Source organism: Passer domesticus, chromosome 17 (genome assembly GCF_036417665.1).
Source record: "Passer domesticus isolate bPasDom1 chromosome 17, bPasDom1.hap1, whole genome shotgun sequence".
In the NCBI taxonomy this organism is placed as follows: Eukaryota; Metazoa; Chordata; class Aves; order Passeriformes; family Passeridae; genus Passer; species Passer domesticus.
Genome location: NC_087490.1, coordinates 3125878 through 3151287, shown reverse-complemented (window position 1 = coordinate 3151287; position 25410 = coordinate 3125878). Strand labels below are relative to the sequence as shown.

At 43.8% G+C, this 25410-nt stretch overlaps 2 protein-coding genes and 1 long non-coding RNA gene across 11 annotated transcripts in view; 2 read left to right on the top strand and 1 right to left on the bottom strand.

The window, feature by feature from the left end:
- SFI1 (SFI1 centrin binding protein) overlaps positions 1-5272 on the top strand; it is a 30539-nt gene extending 25267 nt beyond the window's left edge. For 5 of the 7 annotated variants that reach the window (XM_064392214.1, XM_064392213.1, XM_064392212.1 and 2 more), the window contains one exon: positions 504-5272. In XM_064392214.1, the coding sequence (XP_064248284.1) occupies positions 504-611 (108 nt within the window). In that variant the 3' untranslated portion in view covers positions 612-5272. The remainder of the gene's footprint in view (positions 1-503) is intronic. The other 2 variants (XR_010348607.1, XM_064392211.1) reach the window with 2 other exon arrangements.
- PISD (phosphatidylserine decarboxylase) lies at positions 852-25375 on the bottom strand. Of its 3 annotated transcripts, XM_064392228.1 has the most exons (8): positions 25299-25375; positions 22269-22363; positions 18286-18461; positions 5934-6170; positions 5673-5811; positions 4802-4948; positions 3931-4091; positions 852-3623 (listed from the first exon to the last, which is right to left on the bottom strand). In XM_064392228.1, exons 1-8 carry the CDS (start codon positions 25322-25324, stop codon positions 3399-3401), a joined length of 1206 nt encoding a protein of 401 aa, XP_064248298.1. In that variant the 5' UTR covers positions 25325-25375; the 3' UTR covers positions 852-3398. The 3 variants fall into 3 exon arrangements, with proteins under 3 accessions (XP_064248298.1, XP_064248299.1, XP_064248297.1); XM_064392229.1 differs by lacking the exons at positions 18286-18461; positions 22269-22363; positions 25299-25375 and adding exons at positions 8140-8305; positions 10091-10229; XM_064392227.1 differs by lacking the exons at positions 18286-18461; positions 22269-22363; positions 25299-25375 and adding exons at positions 8140-8305; positions 9897-10093.
- LOC135282438 (uncharacterized) lies at positions 18456-24146 on the top strand. Its single transcript, XR_010348608.1, has 4 exons — positions 18456-18591; positions 21623-21699; positions 21984-22072; positions 22251-24146. It is a non-coding gene; the product is annotated as an uncharacterized LOC135282438 (long non-coding RNA).
- Positions 25376-25410: the final 35 nt, after the last annotated feature.

The window sequence follows — 25410 nt, the reverse complement described above, 5'->3', positions numbered from 1 at the left end:
CAGCATTTAAATTGTAGGTACTGAAGTGATTATCACTGTGCCATGCACTTAGCCTAAAGACTGATGGTAGCTGTGAGGAATTGTGTAGTAAGCTGTTAGTAAAATGCCAAGGAAAATTTGTAGTCAAAGTAGGCTGAGGGGCAGAAGAGGCTGTGTAGATGCCTCTTCCTGTTTGTTCAGAAATGTAACTCCTGCTCCAGTAGACCTTTCTGAGGCTATTTCCAAGTATGGATCAGGCTTTCATAGACTCAATCTCAAAATTTTTCTGCAGTTTCTCAAGACAATGCCCTGTGTGCAGATGGACCTGCACTGCTTTCAGGCCCCAGGTTCAGAGCCAGGTGTGGGTACTGGTACCTGACTGCAGCCAGTCCTGAATAACACAATCTATCAAGTACTGGCCCTCAAGTGAGAGAATACAAAAGCTGCTCTTGCTGTCAAAAAGACTAAATATTGTCTCACTGTACAAACTTATGTTGATGCTGATGCACTTGTGTTCCTTTCAGCTGCAGGTGAGGATCAATGCTCTCACCAAAGCACAGCTGGCTGACAGACATCACGTGCAGGCCCTGCTTGCCCGCCTGCGAGATATCCAGCTTGCCCTGGATCTGTAGTGCACCTTCCAGCTTCTCAGCTCAGGGGTAGGACTTTTTGCCCCCCTTCATAGCAGGGGACAATGGAAGAGATGTATCCCTTCACTTAGTTCTATGTATGGAATTTATATTTGATAAATTAAGTGAAAATAATTTTGCTTTTTTATTGTTACTCTAGCTGATCAAAACCAAACTGGAGCTACATCTACCTCATGCTGCACTTGCAATACCTAGTTTAGGTTGCCTGTCATGCCACAAAGATAAGCAACACAGATAAGACTCTTTATTTCAAAATGTTTGCAATTAAATGAGTTCATGTCAGTAAGTCATACACTTTGACATACAAAAATACCGTGCTACTGATACAGTTGAATTAAACGGATTCTCCATGCAGGAGAAATTCACAGCATTATCAGTACCCTCGAGGAACTTTTTCACTCCTGGGGTGCATTGCTGGCCCCTGCATCACAAGCAATGTTGGTTTATTAGCTTGCTCTGCACAGTATTAAAACCATCATAACAACAGCCACTTGCATGCTGAATCCTCTCTTCTGAGATTTCTAATAAAGCAAACATCAAGCAACTCATCCTCCATCACTAGGCTAATATTTACCTTCACATACTATAGATGATGCTGCTGAGTAGGAAGAAATTAAAGCTTAAACTTCCTTTGGCTCTGTCTGGATGTCACAGACCTCAGTGGAAAAGAAAGAAAATATTCAGTTGTCTTTTTCTCTCATCCACTGGAACAAATTTGCTTTCTCTTGTTAACATGACATTGAAATTGAATCAAAAAGCTGAACCTAACTTTATCCTCTTGGTGCTGATATTTGCCTTTATCTTTTCTCATTCTCAAAGATTTAAAAAGACTTTTATCTGATACCATACTGCTGCAGGAGTAAACTTGCTAATACCAAGAATTTTAACAAGATAGGTGGCTGAGAGCCACTTCAAGCTTTCAAACTCCTCCCTGTGTAAAGTGAGGAAACACTGACTCCTGGAGCCAAATGAATTTTCTCCTGCTTGTCACCCAAACAGCCACCCTCATCTGACTCATGCCTGGGATGCATCACTTAGAGGCAGTTTATCGTCCCTTCCTTGCCGATGACAAGCTAAGCATACAGGACTTGGCAAACTGGACATTTGTACAACAAAATTATATTCTGTCTTCTGCAGTGCATACAAAAAAGGGTTTCTTTAGGAGATCAGAGCTCGTCAAAGCCTCTCATCTCCTTGAAGTAGCAGAAAAGAGCTCAAGCAAGGAAGTAATAGGAGAAATCTTTCAGAAAGCACAAAGGCAGGTTTCATAAGTGTGTCCACTCCAACAAGCTCTGGATAGCAAAATCAGTTCTAAGTGTTTGAGTGCTGGGACTTGAAACAGTTTATTCTCAACAAACAATGTATACATCGCTTTAAAACTCAATTCCTCTTCACTCTGGCAGTGGTTTTTATCAGTGCCACATGCAGTAGATCCAAGGTGTTAGATTTTAACTCTTCTTGATGTGAAGTCACAAAGAGGCTTTAAAATTTTACAGCACAGATTTCAGCCCCCAGCACATTCCTAGCATTAAGTATGAGGGTACAAGTCAGAGCCAGTGTGGTTTTTTGTTTTGTATTTTGAATAAGATGAAGTTGTTGCCCAGTCAAGGGAGGGCCAGACTGGTACCTGGGAAGCAACATGGGATTTCTTTAAAAAGCCATAAATATTTTAAACACAGTCAGTGCATAGGCATAGGGCATTTCACTCTCTACAATAAAAATTGGTCCTGAAGTAGCTGAAGCTGTCCTTTAACAGAGGAACTAATTCTTCAATAATTTAGTGATAAAGTAACAAGATACATAGCAGAAAGAAAAAGCATACTTTAGTTGCCATCACATCACCCAGCAAAAATATGCCCTGTGTCTTCTAACTCCTTAATCCAAGAGATGATGTTAACTGTCTTTCATAAAGACAAAAACTTTAAGGCCTGGAGTAACAAAATAAAACAAACAAAACAATGGATTAGGAAGAGGACACAGAGCTTTGTCTGTCTTTAAAAAAAATAAGAAAGAAAGAAAATCGCAATATGACAAGTTCTGTTGTCTGGAATGTAGACACTGTTTTCAGGTTTAAAATACAGTCAAAAGCCCATTTTTAAAGGGACAATGTCAGACAAAAGAACTAAAGTTGTCTAATAGTACAAAACTCAGGATGAGGGATGAGTGTCACTCATTGTACTGACTGACTGTTAAACATATTGCTTTGTTTGGGCCATGAAGCCACACCAGCAAATTTCACTGTTTGGCCACCTGTGAATTGAGAGACTGCTTTTATCTAGCAATTGGGTGGAGTTTCTTAGAATAAAATAAAGATGAGAATATATTCTTTACTCAAGGTCTGAAAAACAGATACTGTAGATAGAAGGTACAAGGTCTGACTCAGCCTGTCAGTGTCCCTTTAAATATAGGTAATCTCTACCCTTTCCCACTGCACCTGCCTAGGAAGGCTTAAAAGGGACTTAGAGGCTCTAAGAACATAATTATCCTGTGGCACATTCAGGGGAGAACATGAAAGACTACAGGCACAGGGTGGGCCTGAAACCACCATGGGCAACATCTTTAAAGGCAGCTGTACCCGATACATCCATGATCATTCAATTCAGTTTCTACATTCAGCAGCAGGTAAATGTAGACCAAATACTTTCAAGTTTAATGCAGCAGTGACATCTTCCTCCTCACCCAGGTCCTGCTGAGTGATACAAACTTGATAAGTGAAACAGTGGTGTGAAGAGTCCCTTTTTATAGAAAATCTTCTTGCTGAGAGAGTTCCTATAGAGAGCCCAGTGCTTCTCCAAAGCGGATTTTCTGTCCAGCTTTGAGGTTGAATCTGAAGTCCTTGGGTGCCTCAAAGATTAGTACGATCGTAGAGCCTAAGTTAAATTCCCCTAAATGTTCCCCTTTCCTCATGGGGATTCCCTCCTTGTTGTTGTTGGATATGAAGCTGAAGTCATTGTAGGAACCTTTAGAGTAACTTGGACTGTTTGTGTGCAAGTCCTGTACAGAGAAGGAAGAAGAGAAGGATTTACTGCAGGATTTCAGTGCTCTGTATTCATTCATCACCACAGCTGTGGACTGTACATACTCAGGCATTTTCCATGCATGAACTCACAGTTCAAAGGTGCAACAGGAATATTTTAAAAATTGTCTATATTGAAGACAACACTGTTTAAACCAGTCTTAGAGTATCAGTACTGTGAAACACCCTAATTTCAGGGTAATAAATTATTTTTTTTTAAATTTTGTTATGCTGCACCAACCTCAACCATTAACACCAGAAAGGTGCTGCTGTGATCCTGCTCACCTGGTCAAAGTAGATGCGGATGGAGCCCACGTTTGTTGCTCCTACAGCTGTTAATGAGAAGAAGCCATGTTTCCAGTCACCTGTAAGGACAACCCGTTCATTGTGGCAGAACAGTTCCTTGATCCAGCGAGCAACTCCAGGATTGACAGACATCAGAGAACCTGAAGAAGTGAGAAAATATTCAGGTTAGCTTGTCTGGTTTGTAGCAATATTGTAATGCCACTCAGATGGTGTTTTCAGTGTTAACTGGAGCTGATCCAGTAAACAACTGTCAGTTATTTGTAGGAAGAGAGGCAAGTGCCAGGCAGAGCAAATGAAAGACAAGTCTGTGCTGAAAACAAAGGGGTCACAGAAGGATGCGTGTGGTGGGTCAGTCTCTCTCTCATGGTGTTTGAAACCAAATCCAAATACTTAGGATTTTGCTAGATACCAAAAAGTAAAATATTTTTATCTGCAAGAACATCCAATCCCAGCTCCAGTAGTGTAACTGTTCAGTTGCATTTTCTTTGCCAAGCACAAACAGAGATCATACTTTAGGCTACTGTTTGGTGTGATCTGCAGAACTATCTATATTTCAGGTGCAGACTGAATAAACAATGTTTGGGAACAAATCAGGTCAACGTGAATCCAGGGGTACTTCAAAGAACTCAGATGGAATACAATATTGCTGTTTTCACCATTTTTATATGATATGATCTGGTAAACTATACAGCTGCAAAACTCACACCTGTTTGAGACTAATCACTTTTCTACCATTGTATATCACGTTACTGTACAACTTCTGCACTGCTGTGTCTCATTCTGCAGAAGCCCATAGCAGTGCTTTCCTGCATAGCTGCTCTGCAGCTGTTTCCCAGGAACAGAAACCAACCTGGGAAATGCCGTCGGTGGGACACTGTCCAGTCGGTGGGCGAGTGGAAGCAGTGATAATCCCCTGGTGCAAGGTAAATTACACAGTGGTAGAGCTCATTCCCCTCCTTTGTGACCAGTTGTTTCTGAAAAGAGTTGTCAGGTGGGGCTGAAGAAAAAGCAGGGAAAGGAAGGGGTTAAAGATATTCCTCCTGAAGTCATCTACAGTAGCCAGGCAGTCTATGTTACAGCCAATGCAATAGTAGAGCATTAAATGCAGCCCACGTGGATTGGTGAGACTACAAACATAGGTTTCATGCAGAAATCCAATATTTCCAAATGTTCCTTTCCCTTTACAAGAAAATTAGATGCTGGACTGTTTCAATCACAGTGAAAAATTTTCTTTTGGAGCTTGTCCTTCCCTAAGCAAAATAGCAGAAACTGAAATCCAGTACAACGGAATTTTTATTAAAGCTACCCTTTAAGAACATAATTTGTGGAGAGTCCTCTAAATCATTAGAGGGGTAGTGCTAGAGCATGGATCTTGTTAAGGAGCAGCTTATCCAGTTTTTGCTAGCCAGTGCTTGGGCCCATTTCAGTGTGACAGCAGGACTGCTGCAGCCATGGTATAGCAACAGATCTTGGAGTCGAGTGTAGGAACCAAACAACTCAGTTCAGATAATCAGAATGAGCCAGGCATGACTACATAAAGCCACTGGTGAGAAACAGAAGAACTAGAACAGCAACATGGTTACTCGCAAATAAAACAAACAAAAAGTCAGACCTGCTTTTGTTCCTGACAATGCAAGAAAATGTTACTTTTTTTCATCTCTCTTAGTCTTATGATTTCTGAGAACACTGAAAGGGCACAGCAGAACTGACACAGAACTCACCCTGGCTAAAATGCATTTCCTCTGTGGAGATGCGAGGTCCCAAGAAAGATTCCAGAGAATAAGTAACCCCTTTTACTTGCTCCACTTCACAATTTTTTACCTGTCCGAAATTAAGGATCTTTCCATCAGAGGGACTAATCTACAGCAAAGAGAAAAAACAGGAACAGTCAGCAGTTGATGAATTCCTCCCGAAGCAGTGCCATTGCTCTGGGGGCTGAGGGACTGGCAGTGCTGGGTGAACCCTCCCTTCCTTTCACTCACCACACTGTGCACGCAGCACACGGGCCGCGCCTGTGGCTTCAGCTTCCTGCGGAAGAACTCGCTGAGGTTCCTGTAGTGATGCAGGTCCTCCACAGCTGCCTCCTTCATGTTCACCCCGAAGGTCCAGATGTACAGGCTGTACACCGGCTTCCGCAGCCACGTGGGCAGCTCCACCTGGTTCAGGCGACCCCAGGCTCGGGACAGCAGCCGCGTTGGCACCGACTTGTACAGGGCAACCTGCAGGGAGAATTGCAGGTCAGTGTTCTCCCCACTGAAGGCTTCCTTACTTCTCCCCGTAACACAGGAAGGATCAAACTGTTCCTGCAAAGCCCTCCCTTGAATTCATGGGTTGCAAGAAGCCTTTAAGACAGCAAAAAATTTTCACTGCACTTCATCCTCATTCCCTCCATTCTGGTGAGAATAGGTAAGAGACAGGACGAAACTTAATATAATTTTAAAGTGAAGCCAGAATTTCCACTCCCTTGCAGGCTAAAGCTCTACACTGAAGTTACTGGAAACTGCCCAATGTGGGGCTTACAGAAAAAAGAGACATTGCACATATTCTAGTAGAATGCTAATCAAAAAGGTTTAACATTACCAATGTATAAACTTTTGTGAATAACTAAATGAAAATTGACTGGAAAATACTTCTCAGTGTTGGATGACATGTTCCTCAGATGCAGCTGCTACTGAAGGTGTTTCCCACACCCAGTACTGTGTTGTATGCTCTAATGACAGAAGTACCCTCAAAGAAATGTACCCACTGAATGCAGCTACACAGGTATAAACTTATACCAGCCTTACTCCTTCTCTCATGACAATGAGAGTTGCTAATTACAAGAATATTAAGTGCCTTTATTTCTCTAGAAATACACCTTTGGACTTGCACTAAAACCCAAGTTTTAGCAAGGAAAACAAATGAAACAAAGTTGGCAAGAGTTATCTGCTGTTGATGGAAGTGGAGAGATGACAGCATCTTTCTGTTGATAATTCCAGCAGACAGCTCTTCTGGGGTTTGTGGTACTTGCTGTCAGCCAGGAAGCTCACATGGCTATGATGTAACTGGGGGAAGCTGGGGAATATGGACCAAGGGAACTGAACACTCTGAAACCAGCTTTGCAAAGGAAGTGATGATCTGCTGACTGGTGTTCTTGAACAGCTATATTCAACTTGCAGATAAACCTTGGGATTTTTCTTAGTGAGAGTCATTTGTTCTCAATCATATCCTTAATTATTAAGTCTTGCAAAACACAGGCATAAACACAAACAGAAGTATGCACTGGCTCCGTCAGACCAAATACAGCAAATTAAGATTTCACTTACAAATAACCATCCTGTGTACATACAGAGATATTTCAGAAAGGAAGTACCAACCTAATCTTACTTCAGATAAATGAACAGTGCTTTAGATTATATAAGCTGAAGGACTGAAGAAAAAATATTGCCATTTTATTTGACATACTATACTGGATTAATTTCTAAAAATTAACTTTGCTGTTTTCCACCAACACTGAAAATGTACATACAACTATAAAATCACACCAATTGTCAAAATCAGTATTTCCTAGCAGCCCCTTCTCTTCAATGGAGCCTGGTTTTCAAGCTGATGGGATCAAACAGAACAGATGTTCAATGAAATAGGCTTAAGAATGGCAATTTTGTTCCTGTTTGCAATCAAAATACTTACTTGGTTGTTGGATTCTGAAATTGCATGATTTGTGGGGAGAATTACTACATGCAAGGCATCCCATATGCTGCTCTCAGCAGTGTCAGAGCAGAGATTTGTGTATCATTTGGACATGCTGGACTACAAATGCTCAATGAACTTGAGGAACAAACTCTCTTGGTGTGAAAATAACAAAAAACAAGAGACCATTTCAACAGGACCAGGAAAAGGAACTTGCCAAAAGGTTTGGTCTTCCTTGTCCTAGCCCTGATACTGTGAGGTGACTGAATTCCTTCAGAAGTTTCTGTTGACTTTCCCTGGCTGTTAGAGGACAAAGTAATTCTCTGCTCCTGAAAAAGTCACTTGTCTGTGAGGCAGCTGATCAACACAACCACAGCAAAAACTAAAGAGAAGCACGAATTGCTTCTTTCACACCAGTGATCCCCAGGCTGTCCTGCATACAGCAGCTCTCCCCCCAGCTGCTGCCAGCTCCTCCAGGACACAGCTCCCAGACATGGCACACAACCTGCTCACACTTACCCTGCTCATAGGCCTCCATCCCACTCTGGTCAAGGGTTTAAGAGCACCGAAAGGCAGAAGGTAATAGAGAATAGTCAGAGGCCAAGAACGGAGTTTCAGAGCAGGCCTAGACATACAGCTCAGCTGGCCCAACCTTCGCCTCAGGGCCAGCTGGGGGAATTGCAACCTGAAAGATTACATACACAACATCAGAGGGTCAGGCATCTCAGCTTCCCAAGCTGGGGTGAGTTATTCCTGCTAAACGTTTCTTAATCTTTGATACTACGAGTCTTTACTCCTTGATTTCGATCAGTTCTCCCCCTTCCCAAAATAGAAAAACAGTTTATCTAAAAATAAGTCTTCCATCTAAATAATGGTGTTCACCCTCACAGGTCACATTTGAGGAATGACACCCTCAAAAATTAAAGGTAAGACCAGTTTCCAGGTCTTAAAGCCTTCAGTGAGTATCCTGGTTCCAAATAGGGAACATGTGGACAAAGCCAATATTTCTACTAGGCACAACAATCTAGTCTCCACAGCCCCATAATCAACTCCCCTGCCTCATAACCAGCTGTATCTCTGATTTTTTTTGTTACATGGATGTCCTGACTGAGAGAGACCTCATTTTGCACTAATGACCATGAGGAGAAGTTGACCTTCTCTCACAGGGAAAAGCTACTCAGCTTCTTAGCAGAGGACAGGGCCTCAGTTCAGACCCTTGCAGGAGGTCTGGATGCAAAACCTTCAGGTCCTCATTTATTGTTTGGCTTCTACTCATGAAAAAAACCACTGGCATTTACAAGGTCTCATTATCAAATGGAAATCTGTCTACCTGAGGGCAAACTATTTAAATGACTGACTGAAGTCCTGGCTAGGAGACAGTTCTGCAACCAGGACAGAGCGACGTGCGCACACAAACTGAAGTGGCACAGTCTGCCTGCTCCCAACAGCTCACTCTCTCAAGGGATCCTGTGACATTTAAGAGGAACTATAAAGTACTGTGTATGTCTTTCCAAGATGGAAAGAAGCTGAGAATTTTAAAGGAAATTTTCTTGCCAACTAGTTCTTTTCAAAACTTGGATCAGAATTGAAATATCAGGCAGACAGGTATAACTGTCACCACTTTGGGATGCAAGATGGTGCTTTTGGCTCAGAGATGTTTTTTCTGCAGTGAACACAACTTCTTTCCCCTGAAGAACTAGTAAATAGAGAAAGATCTGTGCATCTTAATGCAACGGTGAAAAAGAACCCTGAGCAGAAGTGCTGTCTTAGCAGAGTTAATGCAGGCTTCTCAGCGGGAGGTAAGATTGACTGACATGGGAATAGGAAGGGACACTTCCCATTCTCCCTCCCATCCCTACCACCCGGCAGCCTGCAAGGGCTGGCGGGCCAGGAGCCGGGTTGGGTCCCGTTCTCCCCCTCCTGCTGCTCTCCCCCCCTTCACTGCAGTCGCTCCTGGACCAATCCCTGCAGAGCTGCATCGCGTTGGAGCCCTCGGGCTTCTCACTGCCTTGGCCTGGTTTCAGAGCGGCCCCTCTACTAATTTTTCCATTCTCCTAGTGACAGAGAGTAGAAGGGAAAGGAATGAAAGCTTTCCCATTCCCCTTGTCATGGAACAGCATGCCCTTCTCTGCCAATACAATGTATAAGGAGCTTTATAGTAATTAGGCCAAACAAAAGCTTCGCAGATGGCTCCCGCTCCTTCTGCCCAGAAACCCTCCCAGCCTCCCTCCCGCTTCAGTCACCAATCCTGCAAAGCAGAAAATACTGAACAGTACCTGAAACGGGTTCTCCTACTTGGTGTCCCAGCAGCAGAGCCAGCTGGGCCTGGACTCTCCAGCTGTGGGTGCTGGTCCCCGGCACAGCTGCTGCTGCCGCCGTTCCCTGAACGCAGCCTCCGGACATGAATTTTAACTTTGCGGAGGTTGTAGCAAGAGGGTGGAGGGTTAGATAAAGCTTTGTAGCATCTCACCATTTCCCTGTGTGGAGCTCTGGTCCCTGCAGGGTGTTTGACTGACACATCGTCAGGGTGACGGCTGTTGCAAGGCTCAGTCTTTTTTCCTCTACCTCTCTTTACTTTGCTTGCTCCGGCATAGGAGAGAGGACACGGCGTCACAGTTCCTAAATCCCCCGCTGGTTTGTCTCTGGATTCCCTCTCTGTTTCCCACTTGAATCTCTGCTACGAGAGTTGCAGCTATTGCAAACAAACAAGCATTGTGTCATATTTCAACATCCCACTACAAAGCCGACTCTGCACACGATAAAAATGAGCTGTCCATATGAGCAGTCCTTGCTTCTTGCTAGTCCGGGTGGCCATTGAAGCCCAAATCCCCAAAAAACACCCTGCAGTCTGTCCCAGGCTGCTGGGCAGCAATGCTCTAGTGAGAGGAGCAGCCAGCTGGCCTTGCACAGCTCATCCCAGCGCCAGCCTGAATGCAAGGCTGGGAGGAGGAGTGGGGCGGAGAAGAAGAGGAGGAGGAGGAAGAGGAGGAGGAGGAGGAGATAACTCCCAGCTTCAATTCTGCAGTGCAGCAGCAGCTGCTAAGAGGTTCTGGACTGTTGGGCACCAAAAATCCTTTCCTGCTCTTAGTGTCCAGCTTGTAAAGAACAAAACAGAACAGAAAGGAATGTCTTTCTGTTTCACAACTCTTGCCAGACACAAACATCCATCTGCAGAAATCTCCTTCCATCTCAAAACACTCAGTTAAGGGAACAGGTAATGGACATTCTTCTACAAATAACCAGACACATAAAAAAAAGCCAGTTTGAGGGCCAGCTTGAGAATTGGGTAGAAAAGAAGTGTTATGTGTCTATTATGTGACTTTCAGTTCTGTCACAGGTCTATGTCCAGTAGAACTAAAATACAAAACAGTAGGAAAGGAAGCTGTTTTCATTTTTAAAGACCAAAGGCTGCACTGTTTCTGTCTAAGCATTCTAAATATACAGAGAAATTTCCCTCTCTACTCCTACAGAACACACCTCAAACACTGGTGACTGGGTTTGGATTGTTGAGCCCTGCTTCAAGAAGTGGAAGTCAGAGAGCTACATCTCACCTCAAGATTAAACCAAATATTCAGAACAATTTCACGGCTGACTCTCTAGTGGTTCCATTTCACTTCTGCTTTCTGCTAAATCCGGGCTGAAAACAAACAAAAAAACCCTCTCCTTGTTTCCCAAGTCTTCTAAGCACCATGAAAACTCTGTGGCTAACAGAGTAGATCAAAAAGAGCACTGTTGCTCTGGTTGAGGGAAAGGCTTGTATTGTAATAGGGATAAGGCAGAGGAGTGGGAGGACCAGCAGGAAAAGCTAGAATTAACTAGCTAATGGCATCCTAGTCAGGCCTCAAAAGGTAAATATTCAAGCAGTAATTGTGTATTTTGATTGGCCTTCAACTCCAAATATTACACATACTCCCTAGAAACACCTAGAAACACCTCTGGAGATCCTGCAGTAGAGTATTTTTCTCGGGTAGAAAACCTCTATATGGTATTCTGTGTGTCAGGAAGTTCCAAGATGTGTGTGCGTGTTGCTCAAGCTGAATTTTAACAACTGCAGATTAAAAAAGAAACCCAGCTAACTGAAAGAAGGGAAATTTAAGATCAATGAAAGCACTCAAAATATACTCCTTCCTCCCTGAGCTTTGTGCCAACTCTTTTTGTTTTCCTATTTAAAATATCATTTAGTCTTTCTCTGGCTGGCACAAGAAACTCCTACACAACAAAAATGATGCCATCTGTATAGTAAAATGCTGAAAGGAGTTAGCCAAAATCCTATCAAAATTCAAAGAAAAGCAACAAGGAGCACAGGGGAGCTACTTCTCAATTCATGGGGAACATTAGAAATTAGTAAATACTTAATTTTAAACAGCAACAAGCTAAATTAACAATGTTTCAAAAGAAACTTCATCTAACCAAGACAAAATTATTTTTTGCACTGAACACGTGTGTTCACAGAACTGTGGGCAGAGAACTCGTTTGGAGCTGGGCAGGAGCAGCAGAGCACCCAGCCCAGCAGCTCCTGCAGCCAGCGTGGAACCTTGCTCCCCATCCCATCTCCTCCTGTGCAACCTTCACCCTTGCAGAGAGAGAGCAAACACGTCTTATCACATCTACCCCAGTGCTCTTCCCTTCAGGATAAGGGAGGTAACCCACAAGCTCTTCCAGTAAAATTCAGTTTTATTCCTCAAAACACGTCTAAGGAATTCTTATATTCCCAGCTGAGTAACCATGATTCTATGGAAGCATGTACCCAGATAAACAGCTGACCTGCTTCCTACAAAACCCAAACAATGAAATGTTCTACAGCCTGATGAAGTGGGTAGTACCACCTTTCAGTCCAAAACAAAAAACGTGGGGCAAGAGAGATTGCTCTCCAGGAAGTGAAAAACATGGGTGTTACCAGTTTTTTTCCTCCACTTCTTAAAAAAACTCTGCACAGCCAAGTAAGAAGTTTCTCTTAAATTCTGTTCTACTCCCCTCATGACATTCACCAGGATGCCAATACCTGAGTCCTGCTGAGGTGCTGACATGCCTGCTGTGGCTGCTCCAGAAACATGCAATTCCTACAGTGTAAGAAGGCTGAAATGAAAAATCCACCCTGAATTTACCTGCGTTCCATGGAGAAAGGAACAAGGACTGCTCATCAGGCAGCTCATGACAGAGGAACTCATATAATGGCATCTCAACGGCTGGACCTCTTGGGATGTAGGCAGTGCCCACAGCCTGTGTCAGCTTAGACATCATCAGCTTAGACAAAAATCTTTAAAATGTTTGGTTTGTAGGGGTTGCACACCATTCCCAAATTCCCTCACCTGTCTGAACTCACCCAGAATCCACACTGGGCAAATGAAACAGCAGTTACCAGCAGGTATGAATTCACAGAGAATTATTATCTCATAGAGAATGGCTAATCTGCCAACTATGCAACAGCTTCTACTCTGTCAGTTCAAATAAGCATCGAATCCAGTGACCTCTTTTGTCAAATAGTGAACTACTCAAATCCTTCTCTCAAGTTTTAAAAAATGACACAGCAAGGCAGTTGCAAGAAAGACTAATATTCAATTGAACTGCAAACCTGCAGCCTCTGTTTTAAACTGTAAGCATGAATCATTAGGCTTGGAATGTGCTGGTCAGTGCTCAAAGCCCTCTGGTCAAACTTTCTACATTTGGTCACAGAACTACTGTTTAAAAAATGCACTGAATGCATCCCAGTGCTGTACTCAAGTGCCAGCAAAAACTGCGGTCTTGCACTCAGGGGCGAGGTGCTCGGTGACGCTTGTTGAAGGTCCCGTTCCTCTCCCAGCAGTAACAGTTTAATATCACAAACGTCATCCCTGCTCCCACCCAACCTTCTCCGCAGGCGGCCCGGCAGGACAAACACTGGATACTCCACACCCAGGCAGGAGCTCCCGACTCCGAGAGCACAACAGAGCCGCTCCGGGAAACCTGAGCGCAGGCTGAGCGTCTGCCAAGGCCACGGGATTGCGGGCAGCGCCTCGGGCCGGCTCTCCCGGGAGGAGTTTCCAACGGGACCGCTCCCCGCGACTGACCCGCGCTGCCTAAAGAAGCGCACCATGCTCGGCTGCATCTGCCCTGCACTGTACTGTCTGGAATTCTTTACTTCTCATTGGAAAAAGCCTTTCTATACATTTTCTCTTTGTGTTTTAGGAAAAAACCCTTTTTATTGCTTTCCCCTAGCTTCACAATGCTGTTTCTGTTACTTTGTATAAATAGAGCAGAGAGAAAAAAAATATTTTAGGATAGCCTAACTGGATGACTGGTTCTGAATTCTTTTATACAGTCTCAAAGATCTTCTCTGAAGCAAGGACATAAAGCTTTATTTATTTTACAACGTGACATGAAATTTGATGGCACGCTTTTAATACTTTGTAGTAGTAATTTCCAACTAATGGTTTAGAACAACACTCCCCCAGTACCACGCCCTACTATCGCCCCATTATTTTAGTTCAAGATATGAGTAAAGCAAGCTCTCAGCTCTACAGAGGATCTCTAAAGGAAGCATGAGCCGCGTTACATCCTCCCCACACAGCAGCACCCGGCGGAAGCTGCGCAAAGCTCCGGCGGCTCCTCGGCCCCCTGCCCGCCCCGCGGGACTCTGGACTCCGATAAGGCTGGTCCAGCAGACTCATTTTGCTTAAATCTACTCAAAGATTACTCATGAGTCGACTTTGGAACATCACCTGAAACTTCCAGCAAGCCAGAGTGAATCACCCCTTGGCCGCCAGCCCTCGCACATCTGCCCTGCGGTCCGGTAGCCCTTACCTGATGCCCAGGGAAGTCTCCTTCGTCCCGGCTTTCCGCCTTCAATCGCCAAAATATGACACCGACCCTTCAATCGCCAAAGTGCGACACCGACCCTTCCTTTCAAAGCAGTTTTCAGACACGTGAACAAAGTTCAGCGGACAGCGAACCCCCCCACCCTCCCCGCACCGCAGCCATCCCGCCCCGGGGCCCCTTCCCCGGGCAGGGAGCGCAGGCGGCCACAGCCGCATCCCGTCCCGGCCGCTCCTACCTCGGCCGCCGGCAGCGCTCCGGGCCGGCCGCGCTCCCGCTCGCTGCGCCGGCCGCTGCCGGCCCGTCCCAGCCTTAAGGAAGCGGCGCGGGCCCCGCCTCGCCTGCAGCCACTGGCGCTGAATGCATCCCTTCCCGCAGCGCCCCGGCCCCTCCGGAGGAGGGGCCAGCGCAGCACAAACGCGAAGGAAGAGAGCGGAGGGCTCCGGAACGCGGCGGGATAAGGGGCTGCCCCGAGAGGGTCGGGCACTCCTGGGGATCAGCGCTCAGATTCCCAAAGAGCCGCTGGCCCGGACAACGGGGAAAGAGAATAGTCGGGGAGCAAGGCAGCGGTGCGGATCCTGTGCATTGCTCGGCTTCCCTGAAACAGCTTCCCACCGCGTGTCCGGGAGCGGGAACACAATCCCACACAGCACTGGCAGCCAAAGCAGCAAAGTGTGCTCCAGTCTCACAAACTGCTCCCGAAACGCTCAGATAAATTGCTCCATAAGCCCAGCAAGACGCTCAGGAAGATGCACAGGAAGTTGCACGACACAGAACAGACTCATCTAGTCAAAAGGCCTTCCCACTGTTTAGATATAAAAAACCCCACAAACCCAAACTGGTTTTATTTGGTTCCATTGTCCAGGACAACCGAGAAAAACATTTACACCACTGCAGCCTTTACACAATCTGATGCTGTTGAAATACCACCGGTTTTAACATTTTCTGACCATCTTTCTTGTGTACTTTGAACCACTTTACAAGGATTTTGTGGATTTTTTTTACAATTGCATAGATGCTCCAATAAAACTCCAAGCATCAGAATCTGGGAGGAAGAATGAGGAATAAGAGACCAACGAGATTATATTTCTTCTGAAGTCAAATTAAAAAAAATAAATCAGATATTCTTCCATTATTAGCTCTTTCCTGAACTTGAAACACACCTCTTACCATAATACTAAATGTCTCCCTTGGGCCAAGAAAAGCACCTTCTGTATTGTACTGCCATATGAGCTCCAGCATCCTCTGTTACATAAATACAAGCACTTCCTGCCATCACTAGGAAAGGCTGTTGTTCTTACCTCTGAGAATCCAGATCCTAACCTGTGCTCAAACACTTCCCATGTGAATTAAGCTGTTTTCAAAAACTGACCCGTGACAATAAGCTGCAGTTTGAACACTGCAGCTCATTTCCAGAGATGTTTACTGTGCTTTCCTGGCACATGTCACTCCAATGTGCCTTTTCCTTACACAGAACAGAGCAAACCACAGGAGCAAAGGACAGCTACAAGTTCCACTCTCAAAACTCTGGCTCATTTGGCCACTCTGTTCCTCCAAACCCCCCCTCTGGCCAAGCTTTCCCACAGTAATTATTTGATCCTGTATCAACAGTGCCCGGTGCCCAGGTAAGAAGAAGCAAAATGCCTCTGGTTAGCATATGAATGGCATGCCATGCATGCAGATCCCGGCCAGGAAATGTTCTGTGACAGCAAAGATTTGGAACAATAAGCTTCCATCCATCAGATAAACATCTACCTGTCTCCCTGCAAGCCCTCTGCTTTACCTCATCTAATTAAATGAAAGCTGATCCCCACTGGTATTCACAGTAGGAGACACTAAGGCGTTAATCAGCTCAAGCTATTAGCGACAGAATGTCTCTAAGAAAATTACACAAAGAAAAGGTCTGTGCCAAAGAAACAGTAGTTCTGTCTTTCCCTGTGGAGAAACTTAAGGGACACTTGACTTGCACCAGATTCATTTCTCCCCCCATCCTTTTATGAAGCTCAAACAAAACAAAACCATACAGAAGAGCACCGACTCTGTAATTCAGTCAAAAATGGTGCACACCTCAATGAAGATCCCATCATGTACCTCTGCTGCAGGGAGAGCTTCCCTGCCAGCTCGGCTGGGTTAATACCATTTAGAGTCTGTCTTCTTCTCAGAAGCAGGGCAATGTGCCTCACACACAGAGCTGGCAGGTGGAAGATGGTCCACACTGCCACAGGAACACGAGGCTGGTACTGTGGAATCAGCACTTCAGAGCAGCAGGCTCGGCAGTGAGGGCACAGGCACCAGTTCCTTGCTCTGTATTACTCTTGGAAAGCCCACACAATCACACTTGGTCTCTCTTTGCCTATGCAAAGGCTTATTCTGCCCCAAAAACAGGACAACACCCCCCCTTCCACACCCCTTAGCGTGAGCCCAGTGATGCAAAAAACCAAAACAATGGAAAATGATAGGTCAGCAAAAACCCCACTTCACTCTACAATAAAAAGGAACAATGCAGCCCTTATTTTTCTTGAATCCTTCATTGTCTGGAATATTTCTTGCAATGTCTGACAAGAGTTTCTCTTTTTCCTCAAAACTATTGAGCTTCCTTTCCCTCCCACAGAAGCATTCAACAGAACTCGAACACATCAGGGAGGACTGGGATGTCTTGTTAGTGTCTCCTACCAGGGTCTGCTGCATCTGGGGCCCTGCTTATCAGTTTGAAATTCTTTGTGTGTTTCCCCACTGTAAAAACCAAATCCTTTAAAGCTGTTTTATCAAAAGCAACACTCTTAGCTTCACCAAATAATAACAAAGCAGCATATCAGTATAATGAAAGAAGGCAAATGCAATAAGAGAATTACCCAATTTCATACCAAAAAGTATGAACAATAACAAAATTATTTTTTTTTCAAGCATCAAAATTGAATTGACATTGCCTTGTTAAATAAATACTCTGTGGACACTTACCAGTTCTTTTTTTAATCAGAATCTATTTGAAACAAACTTCAGCAAAAAAAGAATATACAGAAGACAGATTTACAGACAGATTCCTCAGGAGCTATCATAGGCTAAGCTGTTAGCATCTGGACTGTCTGGATCATATCTGGTTTTGGTCACTACTCAGATTTAGGGATTCCAGTCTAGTCTCCCACAGGCATGTGGCCAAATCACTCACACACTGGCAGTGTGCTCAGGAATGCAAAGAAACTGGAGTGCCAGAGGTCACACTGAAGCATCTCCTACACAACCTTACAATCCTAGAATCTTTAACTCCTTGCCTTCAGAAGTGGCACTGAAGTAGGCACTCAACTGGCTGTTTGGAAGAACACCACATATATTTTAAACTGTCCAACACAGAGCTGAACAATATACTTAATACTTCAAAGGCAATACAGTAGTGACAGGAAGTCATGAAGTGACTTCAATGCTGCAATGGGTGTTTGACCTATGACTATGATACACACCACCTGCAATTCCACAATAATTTCTCAGTTCCTTGGAATCCAAAAGGAAAAGGCAAAAATCCCTCAGGATCAAGAGGAATTATAGACCTAAGTGAAAAAAAAACTATGAAAAAAAGGTCTTGCTGTATATTCATTCAAGAAATAGGTAAATTTTTATTAACCAGGCATTCATTCCATCTCAGCTTTCTAGTAAAGCACATATGGTGTCAGGCACACTAAAAGATGGAGGAGTTGCTGGCAGTTGCTAATGTATCATGACTTCAGCCAAATGAGTTACTGAAGTGACAGAAACTTTAGTTCCATGAGTTGTCAAGAACATATTGTCAGTAGAGGCAAATTCAAGACTCCCGTGTTGAAATGGAAGCAAAGGAGCTTTGCATCAAACGTGGCAGAAGTAAAATTGCCCCAATCTTCTTACCTCCCATTCACTTGCAAGCTTCACAGGCACCTCTATGCCCCTCTTCTCCAGCTGTTCCAACTTGTAATCCTCATATTTTCTGTATCCTGCATATCCTCCACCTGTAGCTACCAGAACATGGAAGGGCCGCAGGCGGAAGACTTGTCCCACCGAAGCAGTGTGAAGCTTCTTCCTGTCTGTAACAGAAAAAATCCCAGACTTCAGGAAAGAGAACAGCTACACAGTAAAGAGAAAGCAATTCTGTGCAGTGAGGGATATGAGCTTGGGTGATGAAAATGTGATTAGAAAACAAATCTGACACAGAAGGTATGTACAGGTGCTCCTCGGTACTCCAGTTATTGCAGTTTACCAAGTCACTGTAACTCAACTGACCAGCACTAATTGGTCATCTGTGGTTTTAACCTCATCCTGTCCCTGCCACCCCACATGCTTCCAACATTCTTCTCCCCAGAATATGTATAAACTGTGCTCCCTGAAAGCCCTGTGGAGAAATACAGAGAATTAGTGTCTGACAGCACTATCATAGTTTCCAGCTGTGAGAACGTTGGTACTATGTGGAATAATCATTTGCTGGGGAACAATCTGTATTACTGTGAAGCTTTGTGCTTCTCAGTCATTAAAGCTTTCACTACAGTTAGGGAATCCCCAGACTCTACAGATAACTGGAAGAGGGAAGGAAATGATGACTTGTTTCAGAGTAGGTGGGGTAACAGGAAAACAGGCCCATTTCTGCTGTAATACAAGTCACCACGTGAAACAAATGTGTAGTATTAAATCTGTTTTTTACTGAGTAACTACCAAGCTCCTCCTGCCTAAATCCAGCCTTGCAGTCACTGAGATACAAGGACACGTGTGGTCACTAGGCAACAGACCAAGCACGGGGCAGGCACAGCCGTGGGAGTATTTCCCTTGCAAAACCTTAGAGAAAATAAATCTGTCCAGGGCTAAGTCAGTATTAGACTGTGCTGCTCGCGTCTGCCAGTCAGAAGTTCTCAGCAATGAGCAGGAGTCACTACCTGACAGGAAATGCTCAGAACCAATTCTTGATACTGATTGCTGTCATTTCCACAGCAATCATTAACTTGCATGCACCAGAATCAAACCCAATGAACTTTATCCTGCTCCATCCAAGTCAGGCTTCTTAGGGTTTGACTATGAAAGGATGCATTAGCAACCAAAAGAATTCCTTCAACACCAACTCTATTTCTAAGCACACATAGAGACAAAGCACAATTGTTCTGAAGTCTGGAAAGCTTTAGTACTAAGGAATTGAGTTGATTACAAGCATTCAGCCATGATGCTGCAAAAAGATGTCAAATAACAGTAAGTCTTGTCCACATTTTGTTTTATCAAAATATTATTTCTTAATAATTTTTTCCTACATTTGTGATTTAAGATATTGCTATATATCCTAAATGCATCATAAAACAAAACCAGCTTTGTTCCTCCTTAAAAATAAAAGAAAATTTCTTTTCTGGGAAGAAAACCAAACTCAAAAAACAAACAAGGCAGCAACTATAGTTATAGTTAAGATTCTAAAAAATTATTCTTTCCTAAAGAACAATGCTCAGGTAAGGAGAGGGATCATTTAGAACAGCTGAATGTTTAAAAAGTCTTACTCGAATTTACAAAGACTCTACAACCTTTCAACTTTGCATCACTATTTCAACAGAAATGTCTGTACACAGACCAATGATACTCCCCAAAGCCTTTAGCCCCAAAGCCTTTAACTCCCTTCCACCACATCTTTGGTTCTAAGTTAGCAAAGCTGCTCAGCTATTTCAGCAATTTTACAAATTCCCAAACCAAAACCGCTCAGCAGGAACAGCTTTTTCTGGTTTGGATCCAGAGAGAGGCAGTTTCTGCTTCAAGAGCACTGATTGCACCCATGTGAACATTTCTCTTCCTTTAACAGTGACCAAACCCTGTGGTGTTCCACAAGCCACAGCAAACACAACTTAAGCTGTTGATAAATGAAGAGTTGACTTTTCCCCATCTCCAGTATTAATGAAACAGCACTTTTGTAATGATCTCCAAAACATTATCATTGCAAAGGTACCCAACATGCCACTGTCAAGCTTTTTTGCCCTGACCAAACAAAATTCCACACCTTTCTCACACAACTGGAATTCACACAAGTGTACAAATTCTAAGACTAGTTACTGATTCTGGCAAGAGATCCAGGTTCAGGCAGCTGGCACTGCTTAGATTTCAGCTGAACATCGTGTTCTCTAGTGATGCTGCTGCTGCTCCCTGGAAAGCAGCATGAGAGTGTGTGGAGAGCTCACACCTTGGCACAAGAGCCACCAGAAACAAGTCCAGGGCAACAGGAAAAAGATGCAGGACTGTCAATGTACTAATAATATTTTTAGATCCTACCCTAAATCTGAAGTCCTCACAGATAAAGCCAACCTCTTCCAGAATTCTCTTAAACACTGAGTATATTCAGCAGAGAATAAAAATTAGTAACAATTTCCTTCTCTGGAACAGGTGAAAAAGACACATTCCCTAAGAAAGGCTGGAAAATTCAGGATGAGAAAGGAAAACTGAATAATGGCAGGAGTGCTTTAGTTTATGCAGATGCACAACTGCTGCTAGTTTATCCAGATGCATAAATGTTAGATGCAGTAACATAAATGCTGCTTCATTACTCCGATCAAATTCAGAATTTCTTCCATGACATGACACAAACACTTAGAGCAGGCCATTATAAGGGACAGAGATAAAATTAGAGGAGTGTTATCTTTCCTTTAAATCCAAATCAGACTCTAAAATATCAATGAATTGGAAAATGTCAGGCTAAAAAGTTGACGTGTTCAAAACTCAAAGCTAATTTTGACTAAAATGACCTTTTCTTCCTTGCAATCAACAACTCTGCATTATGTCTCAACTTCCAATTTCTTTTTCTGTAATGATTTTGATTTATAGACAACAAAGAGCTCTGTTTCTATTCATCTGTGTAAGCATATTTTTCAATAATGAAATATCCATATATGATATGCCAGACAAAGCACTTGGACAGGCAAGTTAACCCAAAGAAGTGGTTTTGGAAAATGGGACCAATAGCTCAGCTGGCAAGGAAACCAAAACTGAAGACTATTATTTGTGATACCAATATCTGGCAATGCACATGCTACAAGTTTCCAAATATTCCTTAAAAACAAACAATAATATTTGATCTTCGCAGCATTACCCAGCTACAGAAACATCAAGTGCAAGTACCATTTTAACCAAGTCCTAAACATTTCATGTAAACCTACTCTGATTGCCTGATCTATTAAAATTATAAGTACACACTGAAATATAAAAGGATATTTATACCTTTTCTTTCTTATAGGGCTGTTAAACTACTGAAATCTGAATCTCTCTGACTTTTCAAGGTGAACACCTGGTAAGAGCAGCACTACAGAGCAGGTAATACAGTTGAACATTATAAGTATGCATAAGTTTGATGTTGCCCTTCCCAGTCAGTCACTTCAGTAGGAGTAGAAAGTACACAAATTATTGTTCTTCAAGTTCATTTAAGTGGGTTTTAAAATGTAAAAACACTGTCCTAACATGAATCTTTCTGGTAAATTATACTATGTTTTGGTTTTTTTTTTTAATTGAACTCTAGACTCCTGAGAAAACTAACTAAAGTGCAGGAATTAATTAAGAAAAATAAACCTATGACTAATGGGTTTTAATTTGCTATGCAGGAATCATCTTCACTAGAAAAAGTTTCAGATGCTTTGTAAAGTTTGAAAGCAACAAACAACAACAGCTCATAATGAATCTCATGAAAAAGGTAAATATATTTTTACCATGTGGAAAACACAATTTGCAAGCTTGTGTTTAAGAAAATGCCATTAATTGATCTTTGATGCTGGATTCCCACTCCTTTAACTTCAAAAAATTCACCTTCCCCAATACGAGACCACAATTTGCCTAACTGTGAGTGACCCTGAATTTAAAACCACTTGTAGCTACAAGCCATCACTTACCACTGAAAAATGTCCTTGAAGGAGGCTGCTTCCACAGGACTCCAGCTCTAACACACAGGTTCTTATGCACCAGCAAGTTACAGCTGCACAGCAAGCTGCAGATACAACAAACAAGAAGTGTCTGCTTAAATACAAATGTTTAATAGTGCAAATGTCAGCAGTTCAGTGCAGTGAGCGTCTCATATCCAGCAGCTGAGTAACAGAGGGAAAAGTCTACTCAAATTATCATAAAATTTCCACTGAGCCTAGTCCCTTGTGGTCTACTCCTTTCCTAAAAAAATGAAAAATCCAACAATCCAACTGCTCCTACAGGTATTTATTTAGTGATGCATCTTTATATTTTCTTTTTCTTAAGAAATATTGACATGTTCCTCTTGGGCTGCTGTAACAGTGATACTTTTCTGAGTATTTAGATCCTAATCTTTCCAACAGCCCTTTTGCAAGCAACTATTTATGTTATCAGCATGTACTGTATCTTGGCCTGTTTGGAGCTCTGAAATGCAAACGGAATGGTAAATTTTATAATTATTGTTTAGTACTTGGGATTATTCAATTTCCACTGGGCTGCTACAACTTTGTCAATTAAGAACCTCCTACAACAGCAACTGTCTAGAGAGACACTTAGGATTTGGTTCATGTAGCTTTTACTTTACCATGCTGGTGGGAAGGAGGAAGAGTGCATGGAGAAGTTTTGGATTCCATGAAGAAGTAATGGCATTTATTAGACCAAGTGGTGCAGCTGAAAAAGTAAAAAGGCTGCCAGGCATAGCAGCTCTTCTTTAGAATTTACCTTTCCACTCTGTTCACTGGTGAACTGCAGTGAGAGTGGTTCTGCCCCTCTGAAAATACATAAAATAGACTTGGGACTGGCCAATATAGAGAAAGGTTTCACCAAGTGCTTTTTGTGTGTTTAATATATAATGTTTAATTTCATGTTCATAATAAATCTGACAAGAAGACATCCAGTTGTACAAGAACTGTTCCAAGTCTGTAAATAAGCACGTTTAAACAAGTATTTGACTGTAGCCTGGCAACACCCTGCTGTCAGACAGGATCACAGGGAAGAGAGGGACAGTTCTCAGCCCAACAGGCTCAGACCCTTAGGAAGAACCAGATCTTTGTGCAACCTGCTCATTCTCAGGAGGCAATGCCACAGCTGGGATGTCCTCATCTGCCCTCTGGCCTTTCATCTGCTCTTGATCAGATATGTGGAAGACACAATTACTTCAGCAGCTTACAAGCTATTGCATCATTTGGGGCCATTCAATCTCAGGAAGTAATTATTAAGAATTTAAAGACTTAATTTCAGGTGTCTACTGAGTTACATATAGGCACGCTCCCTTTATTTCAAAGAAGAATCTACAGATTTCTTGTCTAGAAGTCACATCATATGTCAGCACACTTGGTAACTATGCTTTAACATTAGCCAAGGAACAAGAGCTGAAGTTTTCTCTTATCCCTATTGCAACAGTGTCAGAGTATCCCACCGTGCCCTTCAGCTTCATGTTAAAATCCCTGCATTAACCCAAAGGTGACAGGAGACCCTCCCCAAGCCCCAGGCTCCTGTAACCACGTGCTGAACATGCCCCACTGCTGCATCACCTCCCAGGATGTTATTTCCTGGGCAAGACAGAAAAAGTGTTCCCTCTGCTGCAGAACCTGTATGTTCCACAGAGCAACACGCTGGGATTTGTCATGAACAACGAGGTCACCTGATGCTCTTGGGTCACACCAGGCCTACACTAATTTGTGCACTTACAAGGCCTGTTTTACAACATATTAAAACACCTGGGATAAAAGGAGCACTTGCTCATCAGTAAGCTGGGAGCCTGTGGGCTACTTCTAAGAGATTCAAGAAATAAAGAACTAATCGAATTAGCATGAGACTTAAATTTAGCAGAAGAGTTTTCAAATCCTAAAAAGTAATGGAAAGCATTAGTAAAACTTAACTGCAGCCTAAAGCATTAGTATTTGAGACATTTATTAGCCTTCCAACATAATAGTCTATACAAAAATGCAGTCAGAACAGAATTAGTTGTGTTGGCTTCACAGGAGCATCCAGGAGCTGTTCCCACTGCTGAGGCAGGGCAGGGCTCCTGGGACTTGGTACTTCCTCAGACAGTGCAAGGACACAACACCTAACCCTAAGCTCTTACCAAAATTGCTTTTGCTGTCCAACACTGGAAAACCAGTTTCCATCTTACTCTGAAATCTGCCTAAAAACAGGCAAAGACAACAAAACTAAACAGTCATGAGACTGTTCCCTGCTCCTGACAGCCCGACCTTGGTGGGTACCAATGCACGTTGGAGTATTGACCCCTGCCTCTCCCACCCAACTGATGGAGAGGGAATAGCCAAGGACTTCCATGTTAACTGCAGCCCCTCTGTGTCTTCAGCCCTCTCTGGACAAGGGACAACACTGCTGCCAGCACTGAGGCCAGAGCTGAGAGAACAACACACTCTGTGCACAAGGTGTTTTCTCCAGGTTTTGAGAGAGAGGGGGGAATAAGGGGACTGTATGTTCTATCCGAGAACAGGGAACTGTGGCCGAGAAGCAGCATTCCTTAAGTTGTCTGGTTGCTATGAAAAGCACAACCCGTAAGAGGATATCTCCTGCAGAGGAGTGTCAGTGCCAGGCGCTTCTCCTCACAGTGCACAACCCGAGGGGCTGGAGCTGCTCCCCATCTACCGACACTGACAGCCACACTGCAAAACCGACTCAGAACCACACAAGGCCACACGCTTCTCGTTCTTAACATACTTAACCCCCTTATCGTCCTTTCCAGCTTGGAGAGGAGGGCAAGGCTCCTTACACATGCCAAGGGCAGGGCCAAGGCTGCAGAGACAACCGCACGCAGCCCGGTAGGGAAACGTCAGCGAACGAGGGGGGCGAGAAGGGGGCGGCTGCGGCCCCCGGCCCGGCTCCTCCTCCGCCGCGGGGTGCCGGCCGTCAGACAGGGCTGCCGAGGCCAGACAAGGACGGTGACGGTGACAATGACAATGACAGCCCCAGCCCCGCCGTGCCCGTACCTGCTCCGCGCCGTGGCCGCCGCCATCTTCGCGCGCCGCCGCCGCCGCGTCCTCTGCCGCGTCCCGCGCGGGAGGGCGGGAACAGCGCGGGGGGTGGGGCCGCGGCCGTGAG